The sequence below is a fragment of the Symphodus melops genome (assembly GCF_947650265.1).
Source record: "Symphodus melops genome assembly, chromosome: 21".
Classification (NCBI taxonomy): domain Eukaryota; kingdom Metazoa; phylum Chordata; class Actinopteri; order Labriformes; family Labridae; genus Symphodus; species Symphodus melops.
Window position 1 is genome coordinate 9,260,694 of NC_136711.1, and position 15,381 is coordinate 9,276,074.

General features: G+C 43.6%; 1 protein-coding gene across 4 annotated transcripts in view; it reads right to left on the reverse strand.

The window, feature by feature from the left end:
• The window catches only part of rhbdl1 (rhomboid, veinlet-like 1), a 50,539-nt gene that overhangs the window by 24,358 nt on the left and 10,800 nt on the right, over window positions 1-15,381 (reverse strand). The window contains exons 1-3 of one of the 4 annotated variants that reach the window (XM_079334130.1): window positions 12,956-13,496; window positions 12,732-12,803; window positions 5,306-5,464 (exon numbers count right to left, since the gene is read on the reverse strand). In XM_079334130.1, the coding sequence (XP_079190256.1) occupies window positions 5,306-5,464; window positions 12,732-12,776 (204 nt within the window). In that variant the 5' untranslated portion in view covers window positions 12,777-12,803; window positions 12,956-13,496. Of the gene's footprint in view, window positions 1-5,305; window positions 5,465-12,731; window positions 12,933-12,955; window positions 13,497-15,381 lie in introns of those variants that run through there. The other 3 variants (XM_079334132.1, XM_079334131.1, XM_079334133.1) reach the window with 3 other exon arrangements.

Below are 15,381 nucleotides of genomic sequence, written 5' to 3' on the forward strand. Positions count from 1 at the left end.
TTGGTTGACTCGGGACGTTTCTATCCAGGGAGTGTTTTTGTTTCCGCTAGCATCGATGATTTGAAACAACGTAGTGATTGGAGGCAATATGAACCGGCTACAGTAATACTGCGGACATCGCAGCAGAGAAGAGAAAAGAAAATATTTTGGACTTTTGTTTGGCTTTCATCTGAAGACGCAGAGATTGATTTCTGTTTGACGTGCAGGTGTCAAACACCTGCTGCTGGCTGAAGTATCGACTTCTACCTCAGGTAGCTTTAAGTGTAGTTACAAGCAGAGGTTTACCTTGGAGTGGGCACGCGCTCCTGGTGGTGACGAGCCCAGAAGGAGGTGCCTAATTTCAATGTTTCGTGTACAAACTGCAGCAAACATTTCTACTGACTCTACCTTTAAACTGGCGTATAACCACGAGACTGGAGCAAAGCACCTTTGTGATCGTGCTCCGTCTGAAAAGATAGCACATCCCATCACAACAATGACTAATACATAGTGACAAGATATAAAGTGTCTTATCACTTCTAGACTTCAGAAGTCAGAATTTAAATTTCTAGCAAGTCAACGGGGAAAAAATTCCTTACATCTGTATTTAACCTAATTCACAAAACAACAACATGAAACATATTTAAATTAAAAAGAGAAGTTGAGAGAAAGGTCAGGGATGTAAACACAATTGTGTATTCCTCAGCTGTCTGCTTTCTTACCAAAGTAAAGTCTTTATTCATGACTTTATTTCATCCATGTTTCTATGACACCTGCCTCCTCTTCCTTATCCACCATGCACTGTGTTCTTTGAAATTTTGAAAAACTGCGTGAAAATTCATTACCAGGAAACGCAGTGAAGCATAGCTATCGCCTCCTCTGACACACAGGACAGAGCTAAAATGAGCATTAGCAGCTTTTTGAAGTGACGACAGGAGAGAGAGAGAGAGAGAGAGAGCGAGAGAGAGCAAACACATTAATGCACACTTGAAAACCTGAAGCAGCAAGTTTAGCAATACAGTAAAGTATCACAAAAAAGATCAAAAGAGGGGAAAACACGCTCTGACTTCTGCATCGGTGATGGTTGAAGATATCTGACCAGGTAACATCTGCCAGGGAATAAAAAAATGCTGAGGCGAAGAACATAAGAAAAAGATAGTATTCCCCTGTGTGTGTGTGTGTGTGTGTGCGTGTGTGTGTGTGTGTGTGTGTGTGTGTGTGTGTGTCAAACTGAAAGAGTCCATCCTCCTCCTCTTGGTAGCTCTATGTTCATGCTTGCTGTTAGCTCTGCTCAGTTGTTCTTTATAGATTAATTAGCAACACCACATGGTTATTACCTCCCAGCGCAATACTCATTAGTAATAATAAAAAAAGAAACATCTGTTTCAAAGGCTATTCAGAGGTCGGCCCTGCAAAGCACCGACCACAAAACAGATTTTTTCTAAGAGCTTAAGTGATGATCATCTTTTACTCACATTTGTTGATATATGATAAATTGTTAGCTTGATTAATTAGTGCTTTTTTCTAATAATCTGCAAACATCGTGATTCACCGCCGCCAGGCTATCAGTGTCACTACACTCATTTACTTTGTAGTGTGTAAGTCATTTAGACGACCAACGTGGCCCTCTCCTTTTGCAAAAGACACACACTGGTGCGCTCTCTCACTGCAGAGTCTACATCGCTGCAGATCTCACAGCCTTACTCAACCCTGACCCAGATACTCACGTTCTTTCTCGCCAAAATCCTTTTAAAAATGTGAGGCCACCTTTTTTTTTTTCCTGCTGCAGTTTTGCCTCCGTGGCCTGCCTTCATGGTTTAATCATTGTGGTGCCAAAAGTCGTGGAAGGAAAAAAAGAAAAAAACAACAACCTTCACTCCAAGACACTTAAAGCAGAGTGCATCACTTTTAGCAGAGAAGCTGTCCAGAACAGAAAAGCCTTGACAGGAGTTTGGTGTGGGATGTGATGTTGTAGAAAGTGTCTGTGTCCCTGGAGAATGATGCACTCTGGGAGCTTAATGCGACTGAGAATGACTCGAAAATGTTAAAGCACTGTGTGTCAACAATTTGCAGAGTGTCTTCTTGCCTTGGAGTGTAACTGAGGTGCATGTCTGCTCTCTGTGAGCACTTTTTTTTTTCTGCCAAAGAATCAAGCAGAACTTCTGAACACATTTTATAAAACAGCTTCTTTAACTTTACCTCCAGAAGTAACACAAACTGTAAGACATTTAGGCAGAGGGGTAAAAAAAAACGAGGCACGAAAAAAGAAAATCTTCCAACAAGAACAAAGAGAATCCCCCCGTCGTAATCTTCGAAAAACACCCTCTATCCGTGTAATTAACCATGGCAGCCATTTTGGATCTCCGTCGAACATTAGCCAAATTACTACCCGAAGGAAAACAATGACACACTTCTTCAGTTACACAGCTGGTAGAGCAACAGAGGACACTCTTTGAAGAAATCAATAGATGCAGTTACACATATAGGAACATCTGTGTTCCTGTATTACCCTCAAATTTTGAACACGTGTTCGTCTATCGCACGCTGTTTTTTTTTCTCCAAAAGAACCCTCCAATGTGTAAATTTCAACACTTCCAGGTGTCTCTCAGCCTCTTGCATCGACGAAATGTCTGCGTGTAATTATGTGACACCGTGTGTGAAATTTGTTCTAGTTTCCTTGCTGTGTGGAATTCTGAGGAAAAGTATTCAGAAATACATCTATACTGTGTGTGTGTGTGTGTGTGTGTGTGTGTGTGTGTGTGTGTGTGTGTCTGTGTGTTCCCTCAAGAGAGGTTTTAGCAGAGCTTACTTATTCACCCCGCTGGCTGAACGGATGGAGTTCTCAGGCTAAGATCGCCCTGCATGAAAGATTGGTTGAGCAAAGAAAAACCGATGTCAGACATAGTCTTGTACTTGCACACACACACACACACGCACACACACACACACACACACACACACACACACACTCACTCAGACACCAGAGAAGCTGTTGCCTGGCGGTGTGATTCAAACATTTACACCCACTGGGGTCGAGAGAAGCATTCGCGGATTCACGCCTGTACTGAGGAAATGCAGAACAACAAATCAGAAAAAAATAGTCTGAAAACCTGTTTAGAGACAAGACTGAGAAAACTCCCAGCAGCCTGTGGGCCGACAGCTTTTTTTTTTAAAGGCACGGATCGAGTGCACACACATAAATACACCAATTCTGCCAGCTCCGTTTAAATAAGCTGCAGGGGAGTTAGATCTTCAATCGAGGCCAGATCACAAATCAATATAGACACCAGACCTCAGGCAGGTGCCATGACATAATGGCAGCTCTGAACTTTCCGAAACCAAAACACAACTGTCATACAAAGAAGTGAAGAGATAAGTGTTGGACAAAAAGCTGTATTAGGAGGAGAGCGTTAAAAAAAGGAAGCCGGGGAGAGTCAGGTGAAAATGACAAAAGTCAAAGAGCAGCAGCCAGAAAGGACTAAAGAGAAGAGAGGAGAAGCAGGCGTCCGTCGTGTCCTGGTTGAGAATGTCATGTTACTACAAACGGCACTTTCCCAGCTGCAGCCTGGAGCTCCTTGCAGCCAGCTCACGCAGCGCATGCTACATGACAGGAGGCCAGACACACATTGGAAAATCTTCTAAATTAGTCAGCAAATCTGTACTGGCAGGCCTCATGTGTATGAATGAGAGTGTGTCTGCGTTGGAGACTGTGTGTGTAGATCAAGGAGAGAGGAGTAGTGAGACAGACTGAGAGGAAGTGGGTGGCTGCATTAATTAATAATAAAGGTGCCTGAAAACATTTGTCTATATATGCAAATTCTATGCATGCCGAGACAGAACTGTGTGGGTATGATTGTGTTGCGTTCACATGTGTGTGTCAGACAAATCTTTAAGATCAGACCTCGGGTCGATATCTGTGTGAGGCGAGGCGTTTTCAAATTACCTCAGATTACTGCCTGCTACTAAAAATGCCGGGCTAATCGAAGGCAATTTGCATTTGCCTGATGGGTAATTTTAAATGTGTCTCCCTGATGCAGTCAGAGCCTCCCCTCCACCACCACCCACCTAACATATGCTCACGAGGAATGGGAAATGAAAGAGAGGAGGAAGAGCTCAGGTTCAAGGAGTCAGGTTTAAAGAGAGGTTTATTACATGGCTCGAGGATGGAAGGGTTGAAGATGAGAATGCAGTGAAATAAGATGGATCAAAATTATACAACTCCTCAAAGATGGCGGAGTGAAGAAGCCGCACACATCCAATTAACCCTTTATCGGGCAAGAGACTATTTTTGGTCATTTCCGTACACATTACACATGGCTAACCTTCTGCTCCACAGTAAGGTTGAGAAGCATGTGATCCTCACTCAGCCAATCAGAAGAGATCACCCTAATTCACGTATCCTGGTATGGTGGCGTTTGAACCAAATATGGTAACTTTGTCAATGTTTATTTTTCTAAATAAAATTAATTTAGATTTTTTTTTATTTTTTTAATGGAAATAATGTTCTGTTATGTCCCCCAATAACACTCTGAAGTAGAATTTTTGAATTTCAAAGTATTTTAATGAGTGCCCTACAAAGGGTTAAGTCAGCTAGTATAGTGGATAGGGCTGCGTGTTGGCAAGAGAGAGAGAAAGAAAGAAAGAAAGGTAAAGATGAGCTTCAGGACTTGAACATTTGCCAGGAATTGCATTGCATTTAATTGATCATGGTGCTTAAATCTGTACATTGCCAGGAGCAGAAGGCAGGTGTTGATGAATGAGTTTCTAAAAGAAGCTCTATTTGAAGAGAAGAACAAGTTTGAGCTTACATTCAAAGCAGAAGCAAAAAGACCAAAATAAAAGGCGTCAAAATATCTGTAGCTTTAGTTAAGAAATATGACAATACATAAGTGTATATATCATATCAATTTGCTGCCGTTAAATGTGTTAGATATGTTAATTTCTTCTGAATAAATTGCTGTTGGTTACTTCAGTCTAGACAGGAAAAATATGCTGCTGTAATACTGTGCCTCTTGTCAATTTGCTGCGGGTGTGTTCTAGTGCTGGCTGTGCACAGCCTGTGAGGTTAAGTGTGTGGATTTACTGACACATTAACTGGAAAGATTGATCCTCCTTTTTTGCAGGACAACAACCTGAATGGTCGAGTCAATTTTCAGCACTGCGGAGCTTGCCGGCTCTGTCTGAATCAATTCTGTAACCTTTTCTAAAATCCAACAAAAGGCACGCATGTGTGGAGGTTCGTGTTTGTGCTGCAGGACACGAAAAAGCCTCGACAATGTTACTCCCTCAAAGTGCATTGGTGATCTTTCACATGGATTCTACTCACCAACTCGATGAGCTCCTGGTAGCACACCTGTCCCTCTTCATTGCTCTGGACCAGGGCTAACAGCATGTCCAGTTTGGACGGGTCCAGCTGCAGCTCATGGTGCTCCACCAAGCTGGTGAAGTTCTCCACTGGGATGAAACCGGTGTTCTCTGGGTCCAGCTGGAGATTTAAAAAAAAAAACAGCCCACTCACATCACTGCCGATTAAAAACTGAATGCTGATTAGAGTCGTATTGAACATGATGTTTCTGTTATGCATCCCGGTTTTTTAATTAGCAGCGCTGCAGAGATGAAGTGTCAGCTTGCCCTCAGGGAGAATGCAACAGTAATAGACAGCTGAGACGTACACAGCACACACACACACACGAAATATACTCATAAAGACAAATGAGAGGTAGAGAGAAGGAGGCAGAAGCTCAGACAGTGACACCAGTATTAATTAAGCTGTGTTGCTTCCATTAAGTCTTTGGAAAATCCTCATTCAACCTCATTAAAGGAGCGGGTCTATCGAGCAAACAGCAGGATGGGTGTTGTTGTTGGAAGCAGCAAGAGAAGACAGGCGGACATGTCATCCTAATAACTGGCCTGACCTGCAATTTGCCTGAAACACACACACACACACACACACACACACACACACACACACACACACACACACACACACACACACACACACACACACACACACACACACACACACACACACACACACACACACACACACACACACACACACACACACACACACACACACACACACACACACACACACACACACACACACACACACACACACACACACACACACACACACACACACACACACACACACACACACACACACACACACACACACACACACAAAACAAAACAAAAAAACCCCTCAGCTTTAAATGAGGCTTTTCATTCTTTCTTTCTAAGTGCATGCTTCATTTGACTGTGTGCCTCCGTCCCCGGTCACATTTTGCAGCTGGAAGTTGGTGTGGTTTTGTATAATCACCACTCACTCACTGAGCCCCGCTAGCCCCCCTGGGTTATTACTGCTGATGTCTGTATGCCACTGCTGCTCCTCGTAATTGATTTAAGCAGGAGAGCGTCATAAAAAGGGCTGAGTGCAGTTGTCTGAAATAGCACCCGGTTGAAAACAGCTTGTAAAGTATAGGGTGTGTATTTCTGCTTGGTTAAAGCAATGCAGGGTTTTTTGGCAGTAGCTTTCCCAACTTACAGCTTGTTTTTCCGTTCTTTACCTCCTCCTTTTAAATACATTTGATTGCTCTGAAATAAGGCGCTCATTCCCCTTGCTGGCTCTCCTTAGTAGATGTGATTATATTTGTGAAAATGCACCCGAGGACAAACTGAAGCAGCACAAAGGGACCACATTGAGAAGAGCCCCTTGCTGCTTCTCATTTTACCATTTCCAAAATGCCAACAAAGCCTCATTAGGTTGCAGATAGTAAACCAACAGCTTCGTGTTGCCCCGGGGAGGAGCACTTTCAGATGTTGCGTCAGTGTGGAGTCAGTCGTGCTGGATCATCGTTGCCCGTGTCATGAGTCCAATACAAGAATCCCCGACTAGGCTGCCTTCGTCTGGACCATGCTCTGACATGGTGAGACAAAGGTGTTTCATCTGCTGCATGAGGAGAGCGGCATTAGACTCTGCTGTGCCGTGTCCGTCTCTTCTGCAGGAGGCTCAAAGCTTAAAGCTCCGCTGCTCAACTAAGAAGCAAAGAAGATAAATTAAGGAATCCAGTGGTGTGAGAGTGTAAGTTTATGCGTGTCTCCTTTTGTGTCTACATACATTTTCTGTTTTTTTTTATAGTCATTAAGCTGAACACATAATTCTGTTGAATCTACCTTTTTCATTTCCCTTTCAAGTTATGCATTTATTCACCTGGGAGAGCACTGGCAGGCGCTAATGGATTTGTTCTGATGATGCTTGACTCAGAATGAGTGTTTTTCCACTGCCAGTTTGACATATTGAAGTGATTTTAGTAGTTATGATACTTTTATAGCGCTCTATGAACAATTACACAACAAAACACCCCTGCAAAAGTAAAATGCTTTTAACCAATATTATGTACAAACACAAGCACGGTCCTCTCTGTGGTGTTTAATGCACATAAAGCCACATTTGTGATGAAGATGGGAAAGAAAACCCAAGTCTATTTTTAGATAATCCCCTTAACTGTGTGTACCATGGGCGTTTGTTATAGCGCGGCCCTGTCCCCCCCCCCCCCCCCCCCCCCCCCCCCCTTTGAGGCTTTCTGAGCATAATGGTGCAGAAATGGGCAGCTTTAGTGGTGTTTAAGGTACTAGTACGAGAAGGGGAATGTGTTGGGCGGAAAGAAAAAAAACCTGAAGAAAGAGTTGGGGGGGGGGGGGGGGGGGGGGGGGTAAGGGGAGGAGGGGGTTTGTTCAATTGATAACATGGAAGGAAAAAAAAGAGCCGTAGATGGAGGAGAAGGTAGAGAATAAGAGGCAGGGAGAACAGAGACAGCCAGAGAGGAGACAGAAATGAAACAAGGACGCACAGAGAATAAAAATGCCTCACTACTGACAGATATTCTCTGCATAGCCCAGCAGTGTGGCTGTGAGTCCTCTTCTACTCTTTCCTATAAGGCGACTGTGACACACTCCAGTGCTCTGCGTTCACTTGCTATAGAGGGGAGATAGATCAGATTCTAATGTGCTCCTGGCTCAGCCCGGCTGACAGGGGGAACAGAGAGCGGTGCTGGGGACGTCTGATTACTGTCAGCCTCCATATGTCAGCACATCACTACACATACAGCGGTGGCAAACACACAGAGGCAAACTGTATAAGGTGTTGACGTGAAGCTGTCTCACTACAAAGATTCTATTCCGTCTGTATTCGTGACCTTATTCAGGAGGAACATTACTCAGGAGAGACTGTCTGAATACACAGAGGTGGAGGTTTGGTTCTTGTAGCTGATTAGGGTTATCAATTAGCAGGATGAATATGAGTCGGCTAAAGAGCTTTTTTTTTTCCTTCCTTGTGCAAGCTGGTAACATGCAGGGATAAGGAAATGTGTGCTTTGGGGGGCACTGAGAAGTAGACAGTTATGGAATCAATCTAGCACTGGTGAGGGCGACACTTTGAGAAGCTGCATGGGTTGCCATAGTTACCAGTCGCCTCTGTGTTCCCTTTTCTTGCTTTCGCCCCCCCCCCCTTTTTTTTTACCCCAACGTATTGGCATTCGACAGACAAAAAGGAAGACACAAAAGGGACGAAGGGCAATGAAATGACGCGAAGGGTAGAGAGTTGATGTATAAATAGAAGATACAGAAAAGAGACCAACACGTGAGAGCATAGGGTGGTAATGAGACAAGGGTTAAGTTTAGATGGAAAAGGAGGCGGGGCTGAAGAACATGAAAGTGTAAGGAGCAACAAGACGGGCATGTCACAGGATGGGACTGTTTACATGAATTTAAGGAAGAAGAAGAGAGCAAAAAAGGAGTGTTATCATGACTGGGAAAATCTCAATGTGAACTACTATGACCTTCAGCACAGCTACTCCAGCTAACCATCACCCAGACAGTAGTGTTTGTTCAACAGAGGCTCAGGAGTGGACCCTCCAGCCCAGGAACAAACACCAAAACCCGAGGCAGAACAAGTGGACTGATATTTAGTCCTATCATCCTGTAGGAAACTCAACTGATGACAAGAAGGGCTGAAAAATTACTCAGCACTGAGTTGTATAGAAACTACTGCAGTCAAATGATATCGGCAAATAATTATTTTTGTACCAAAAGTAAAGAAAAAAAGACAACTCGTATGGTCAACTACAGCAACTACTTTTTGATTTAATTTGACGTTTTGATTGGCCAATTATCGCAGCTGTTAAAACCAATACACTTTGTTGTGGAGAAGTCAACTGCAATGATTTGAGCACGTTAGCAGACGTTATAAAATAAACCCTCTAAATAACAATGAATAGAATTTTTTTTTAAAATAATTATTCCAAAAAATGACATTCATTAGACGACTTCATGACTCTGTTTTGGTATTATTCACTTGGATAGTGAGTAGTGATAAGATTTAAACTTAATGCAGTTGAAAAATATGAAATCAAATATATACTAGTTGTATAATACATCAGTATATGATTTTTAAAGTACAGGATCTTGAAAGGTTGATTGTAGTTGGTCAATGAACATGATTTTCTCTCTGGCTGATTGTGACTAATACTTTACTGAGGCAGGAATGCAGCACCAGCACTGGTATGGTTCCCCAGTACTGAGACACAGTTCTAACCTCATGGCACACAGCCAACACTACAGACTCCTCAGGTCTCTTTGAACAAGACTGTCAAGCTTGAACAGGGTCGTGTATCTGCAGAGGGCAGCGGCATTTACAAGGTATATTAGCATTGCATCAGATAAAGCCCTTTATACTGTTTTTTGCCGCCCTCCGGACTCACTGATGTTCACCAACAACTAGGACACTCAGTCATTATCGTTCTGCCCTGCTGTTACCATTGTTACGCTTAAACATTACCAATGTGGCACTGCGATATGACGGCCATAAGATGCAAACCACTTTATCGTTGAGTGCAGGATACTGAGATGTGCCAAGGGAGTTTCCTTGATGCAAACAGCCGTCTAACTAGATTTCTTGGCGTTTAAACACAGTACAAACAGCCAGTGGCTTTTTCAAATACAGCTCAGTGCAAATTAGCATCACTGAATGATGAAAGGGGGACAGTATATGAGAGTTTATTCTCCCTACATGACTAAGTATGTCAGAATAGTATTCAAGTGCAAATAAAGGAAATATAAATAGGCCAGATAAGGATTGAAAGACAAGTGGGGAGACCTTTAGCAGCTAATAAAAGTGTATATTGGTGGCTACGTGCTGCAGACCATTGAGTTGTCGTATCAGTGGAAACACAATAGAAAGACTATCAAAGACACTGCATGTGTGTGCGTGCTCTGATCAGAACAGAACCATGTGTGCACCCGCAAAGGCCAAAAATAGCCTGAGCTCAGCATTGCAACCTCCTGCAGACAAAGACTAATAAACTCACTCATGTTGCCACTGTTGCTTCATTTTCTTTTGCCCCTGCAGCACTTTCATGTGGTTCAGGTTGACAGGGTGCTCCTTTAGACCTGCAGTGCTCAAATCCACGAAGCATAGCCATATTGCTTTCAGGATGAAACTCAAAGAATACCCAAAGTCTTAGAGTTTAGTGCCTTTATAATCCAACATGTGTTTGATTAAAGGAAATGTTGCATGAGTGATGCTTGAATTATACTGTTTTATAAAAAGTTGTAGGGTTATTGACTCTCTAAAAGAAAGAAGCTCATTAAGTAGGACTGCATAATAAATTGCCATTGTTTTGTTGCTCCTATTTGAAGATGTGCTGGGAAAACAACATGCACTTTACCAACGGGTTGAAGAGCAGGGTGTTTTGGAGCAGCTTTAAAATTGTTTGCCAATCAGATGAAGTTCCAACTAGCTGTCAGTTCAGCAATTAAGGAAAGGAAAGCCATTCTCAATTGAGGCAAGGCATGATGCAAAAACAGAACCTGAGTTAAACTGTCAGAATGGCAGAAACAGTTCGAGTTGACAGAGCTAATATTCATACTGAAATATGTGTTTGTTTATTGCACCTCATACAGTATTGTCATCACAACATTGAAGAATTAAAATCGCAAATGATATTTGTATCAACATGTGTTGGCCATCCACTTAGTTTCTATGGCTACAGCTACACTTAAAAGCACTTGACCTCAACATGCTCCCTTATTCATTAGAGGCTGGTGGGATACTGTGGTCATCATGGAGGGCCTCCAGTGAATGTGACAAATCAAATCTGGAGGGCAGAGATGGAAAGGAAAAACGAGCACAGCTTTTTTCCTGGACTAGGATGAGAAAAAAGTCCCTGATGTTTACGCAGGCTCAGTTAAAAACAAGCATTGCCTGTTCACAGTCCAAAAAGCTGTTGGCAGATTTCTATTTCCTCTATTTCATTCTAGTGTAATAAGAACGACCTTTTCCAAATCAAAGGTCGCCATATGGAGTCCTAAAGGTGAAGAAAAAAAACAACAACATTCTGTTCACCTATGTATGTGATTTGATCTGGACTGGAGCTAAATGGGACCACAATCTGTTCAACTGTGGCCAAGCAGAGTAAACCTCACAATCAATAAAAGCAACCACTGTTTACATTGTGGGAGTATCAGCTTTATTTCCAAGCTATGACCTGCTACGTCTGAAACAGATATTGACAGTTATGTGTTGGGCTCTCTGCTATCACACTGAATGTGACTATGAAGGAATACGTGTTTTTGTGGAATCACTAAGACGCTGTTCTAAGATAAGTGCTTTTACAGAAACTGACTCACTAGTGTGACCACAGAGCATATTCTCACCCAACCCACAATGCTTCTTTCTCTTGATATGGAAACACATTCATAAAAACGTAACTTTGCATATGATCGCAGGAACACTTCTCCCAAAGGCTCTTGGCTCTTTTGATCAATGTGTTGCTGAAGAGCCACTCACCCCCAATCCCTGCAGCAGATAATCAATGTCTGCTTCTTGTACAGAATGATAGCCCAATCTATCTATCAATCAGCCCGAACCCCAAAAGACCAATTCATCTTCCAAAAGATGAGACGCATTAGAAACCCGAGGTAAATACACGACGAGGGAATGAACTGGAAGTACCCATGTATCCACACAAGCCAATAAACAATATGTCTTCAGGGAGCAAAAGACACAAATATATACACATGCTTTTTAGAAGAATGTGCCGTTTAAGCCTTTTTTGGCTCGTTCATTTTGGAGATGGTAAACCAAAGCTTGACTTAAAGATGGAAAACAGCAGTTTAGGCAGAGGACTGTATGAAACCAGATGTCGAGAAACATCTTTCACTGGACTGGTTATGGCCACAAATATTGTGTTTTCAGCATCAGGGCTTAAAAAGGAATCGGTTTAAAGCCAAATAACAGCTTCCTTCTGAGAAGCAAACCGTGACACAGACGATGCCTCAGTACCTGTTTCTTGGAAATGAAAAAATGGGGGTAATTTTAGAATTCGGGGTTTTTTGTAAACTCTAAAGGATAAGGTTGGGATGGTGGTAAAACAGAAAAACATATCCCTCCCACAAACAGCCACAGACCCCAAAATACATGCATGTAAAGCACGACTGCAGCAAACACCTATGCAGCAGCTATAACTGACCAATTGTTTGTGTGATTTTCACCTCATTTAGTACAAATGAGATCAATCAAACACAGGAAATAAAGGAAAAAAAATCCATCGATACATCCATTCAAACAGTGTAGACATCCAGGTATTTGTAGGCACACACCCCCTCCTCACTCCTTCTTTTCCATATACCATGACATGATCCCCCCCCCCCCCCCCCCCTCCCTCCCCAACCATGGCTCATGATCTGACCTCACATTCTCGGGGCCCACATGGCTCCATGATGCTTGTATCCATCCTGTTGTTTCACGCTCTAATTTTGGCCTGTGCAAACAAACAAATCAAATCCTAACATCAGCTCTCACCCCAAGCCTCCACGTTTCAATCCCTGGATAGACGGTGAGGTGGCCAGGAGCCTGTAACCATAGAAACCTCTACCGCGGCTTGCTTGCTTGCTTGCCTGCTGGCTGGCTTACCTGCTCTTGTATGAGCTGAAACAGGGAGCTTCTATCCATATACTGGCCAGGGAGGTGAGAGGAGCCGCCGAGGACAAGGACATAGGGAGGAGCGAGAGAGGAGTGGTGGTGGTGGTGGTAAGGATGGGATAAGGTGAAGGGGGATTTGGTTGATGGAGCAGCTGGTGCCTAAATGGTAGCGACAGACTCCTTTTGTAGCTGCTGCGTCCCCCCCCCTTGATGTTGGAGAAGCCTGGTGAGCTTGTCCCGTCTTTTTTTTTTTCCCTTGCTGGGGGGAGCAAAAACTGGTCCTGTGTGTCCTTCTGTTGGTGCTGAGGGCGCAGACGTTAGATGCAAATGGGCCGTGCCTCCACTCCGTGCCAGTGCAGCGTGGTGGCGCGGCGGTAAAAACCCAGCTTCAGCAGACGACAGACAGGGCACGCAGGCAAGACGAAGGCAGATCCAGCTGCTCTCATTCACTTTCCTCCTCCTCCTCCTCGCTCTCCTCTATCCCATTGCACTGACTGCTACCTCTCTCTCTCTCTCTCTCTCTCTCTCTCGTCCCTCTCCTCACACACACACACACACACACACACACACACACACACACACACACACACACACACACACACACAAACACACTGCGCCGCCTGCATACCAATGAGACAGGGGAGGGAGGTGGCTTCTCTCTTCCAATTGGAGACACTGAAGGAGTGGTCATGGGCTGCGGCTCCCTCTCCCAACTAGTAAGGTGTCTCAGAGAGGAAACAGGGGATGGGCTCCACTGCGGCTCTGCGCTTACTACTGGCACACATACCAACCACGCAAACACACACGTCTGGTCTGTTACTGTTACGCACACACAAGCCCACACACTGTAAACAAGACAAAAGCTTCAAACACACGGGCATATTGTGAAATCCAAACCATGTAATTATTGTGTTAAACGTAGGGTTTCAGGAGATGAGACAACACAAATCTAATAATGATATCAATAACACTGACAGCCCCCAAAGAAAACTACAGACTGCCCGGCAGCCCTTTACGTCTCTGTGCTAATTATAAGCACTGGCACAATTGCACATTGTATGCACTGCTGCACAATTAAGCACACACTAACCCCCCAACACACACATAAAAACTAAACATAATTCAATTAAACAACTTTGGAGGGCTCACTGATCCTCAAATGAGCTCAAATGAAATACGTCTACAACAATAACCCAAGACCAGAATCCTTAATACAATAGTTTATTATAAGTAATACCAGCACAAAGGCTCTTATTCTGTTAATCTGGCGCATAATAAAGAGACTACCATGCAGGAACCAGAGTGAGAGGGGTCAGAACATACGACTGATGAAAAAGGGACTTGTTAGTGCTCATGTGGGCGGCAGGCGGTGGCTGAGCCTGATTGTACTGAAATCCCCTTTAAAAGGTGTTTTCTTTCAGAGCAAATCCGCAGTGACCCCTCCTCCTCAGGACAATGGCGATGAAGGGGAGGAAGGAGCGAGGGTGGGGACGTAAATCTTAACTCATAAGAAGAGTGAAACAGCTTCGATTGCCCCGGAGCTGAAGACGTGGTCGGGAGACGCGACCTGGTGATGAATTGAGCTTACATTGTTGTTGAATCAGGGGTGTTTCTCCTCCTCTAATGTGAGATTTTCCTGCAGCAGTAGCTGGGCGACAAACAGTGCCTCTGCCTGTTTAAGACCCATAATTGCACCAGATGTTTAGGTTTGTTTTATTTTTCTTACCAGAGGAATTACTGTTCATTAGAAAAAATCTCCTGACCTACTCATCACAGGCACGTGCCGTGTGCTTTTTAGGCTCAGACGTGGTTCACAGACTGCATACAGCCCCTGGTAACAGCTGTATTTGTCCTAAATGATTGGGCCAGGCCACCTTGAACATGGCACAACTCCCAGACTTTCTCGTTGTCACCTTCCTTGATGCCCATTTGACACGCTCCAGTTTAAACAGAACATTAACAACGACCTCCCGAGTCTGTAGCAAGTGAAAGTAGTCCCTCTCCTGTATGGTGTGGACAGACTGAAGCGGCTTCACGGGGCTCTTTGTTCAACTGCTCATCAATGTTCAGAATTAATTTGTCATCAATGCTCTGGAGCTGTGAGTGTGAATGAGACTAATCTAATTGTAAGGTCACTGTTGGAGGATTCACAAACCGCAATGACAGAGACAGATTGAAGATTCCACTGTTGCCTTGGTAACCTCAAGAGACTCTCATCAAACAATGATCGACAAGGACCATGAACTGAAAAAAAAAATCCAGAGCAGTAATGAAATAGAGCAGAAAACTCTTATCAGAAGTAACATCCAGGCTAAACCAGTCATTATGTGTTGGATTTGAAGGATTTAAATCAGCCAAATAAAAAGAAAGGCACACTACAAGCAGGTATAACAGAAATCCAAAATATGAAGAAAATA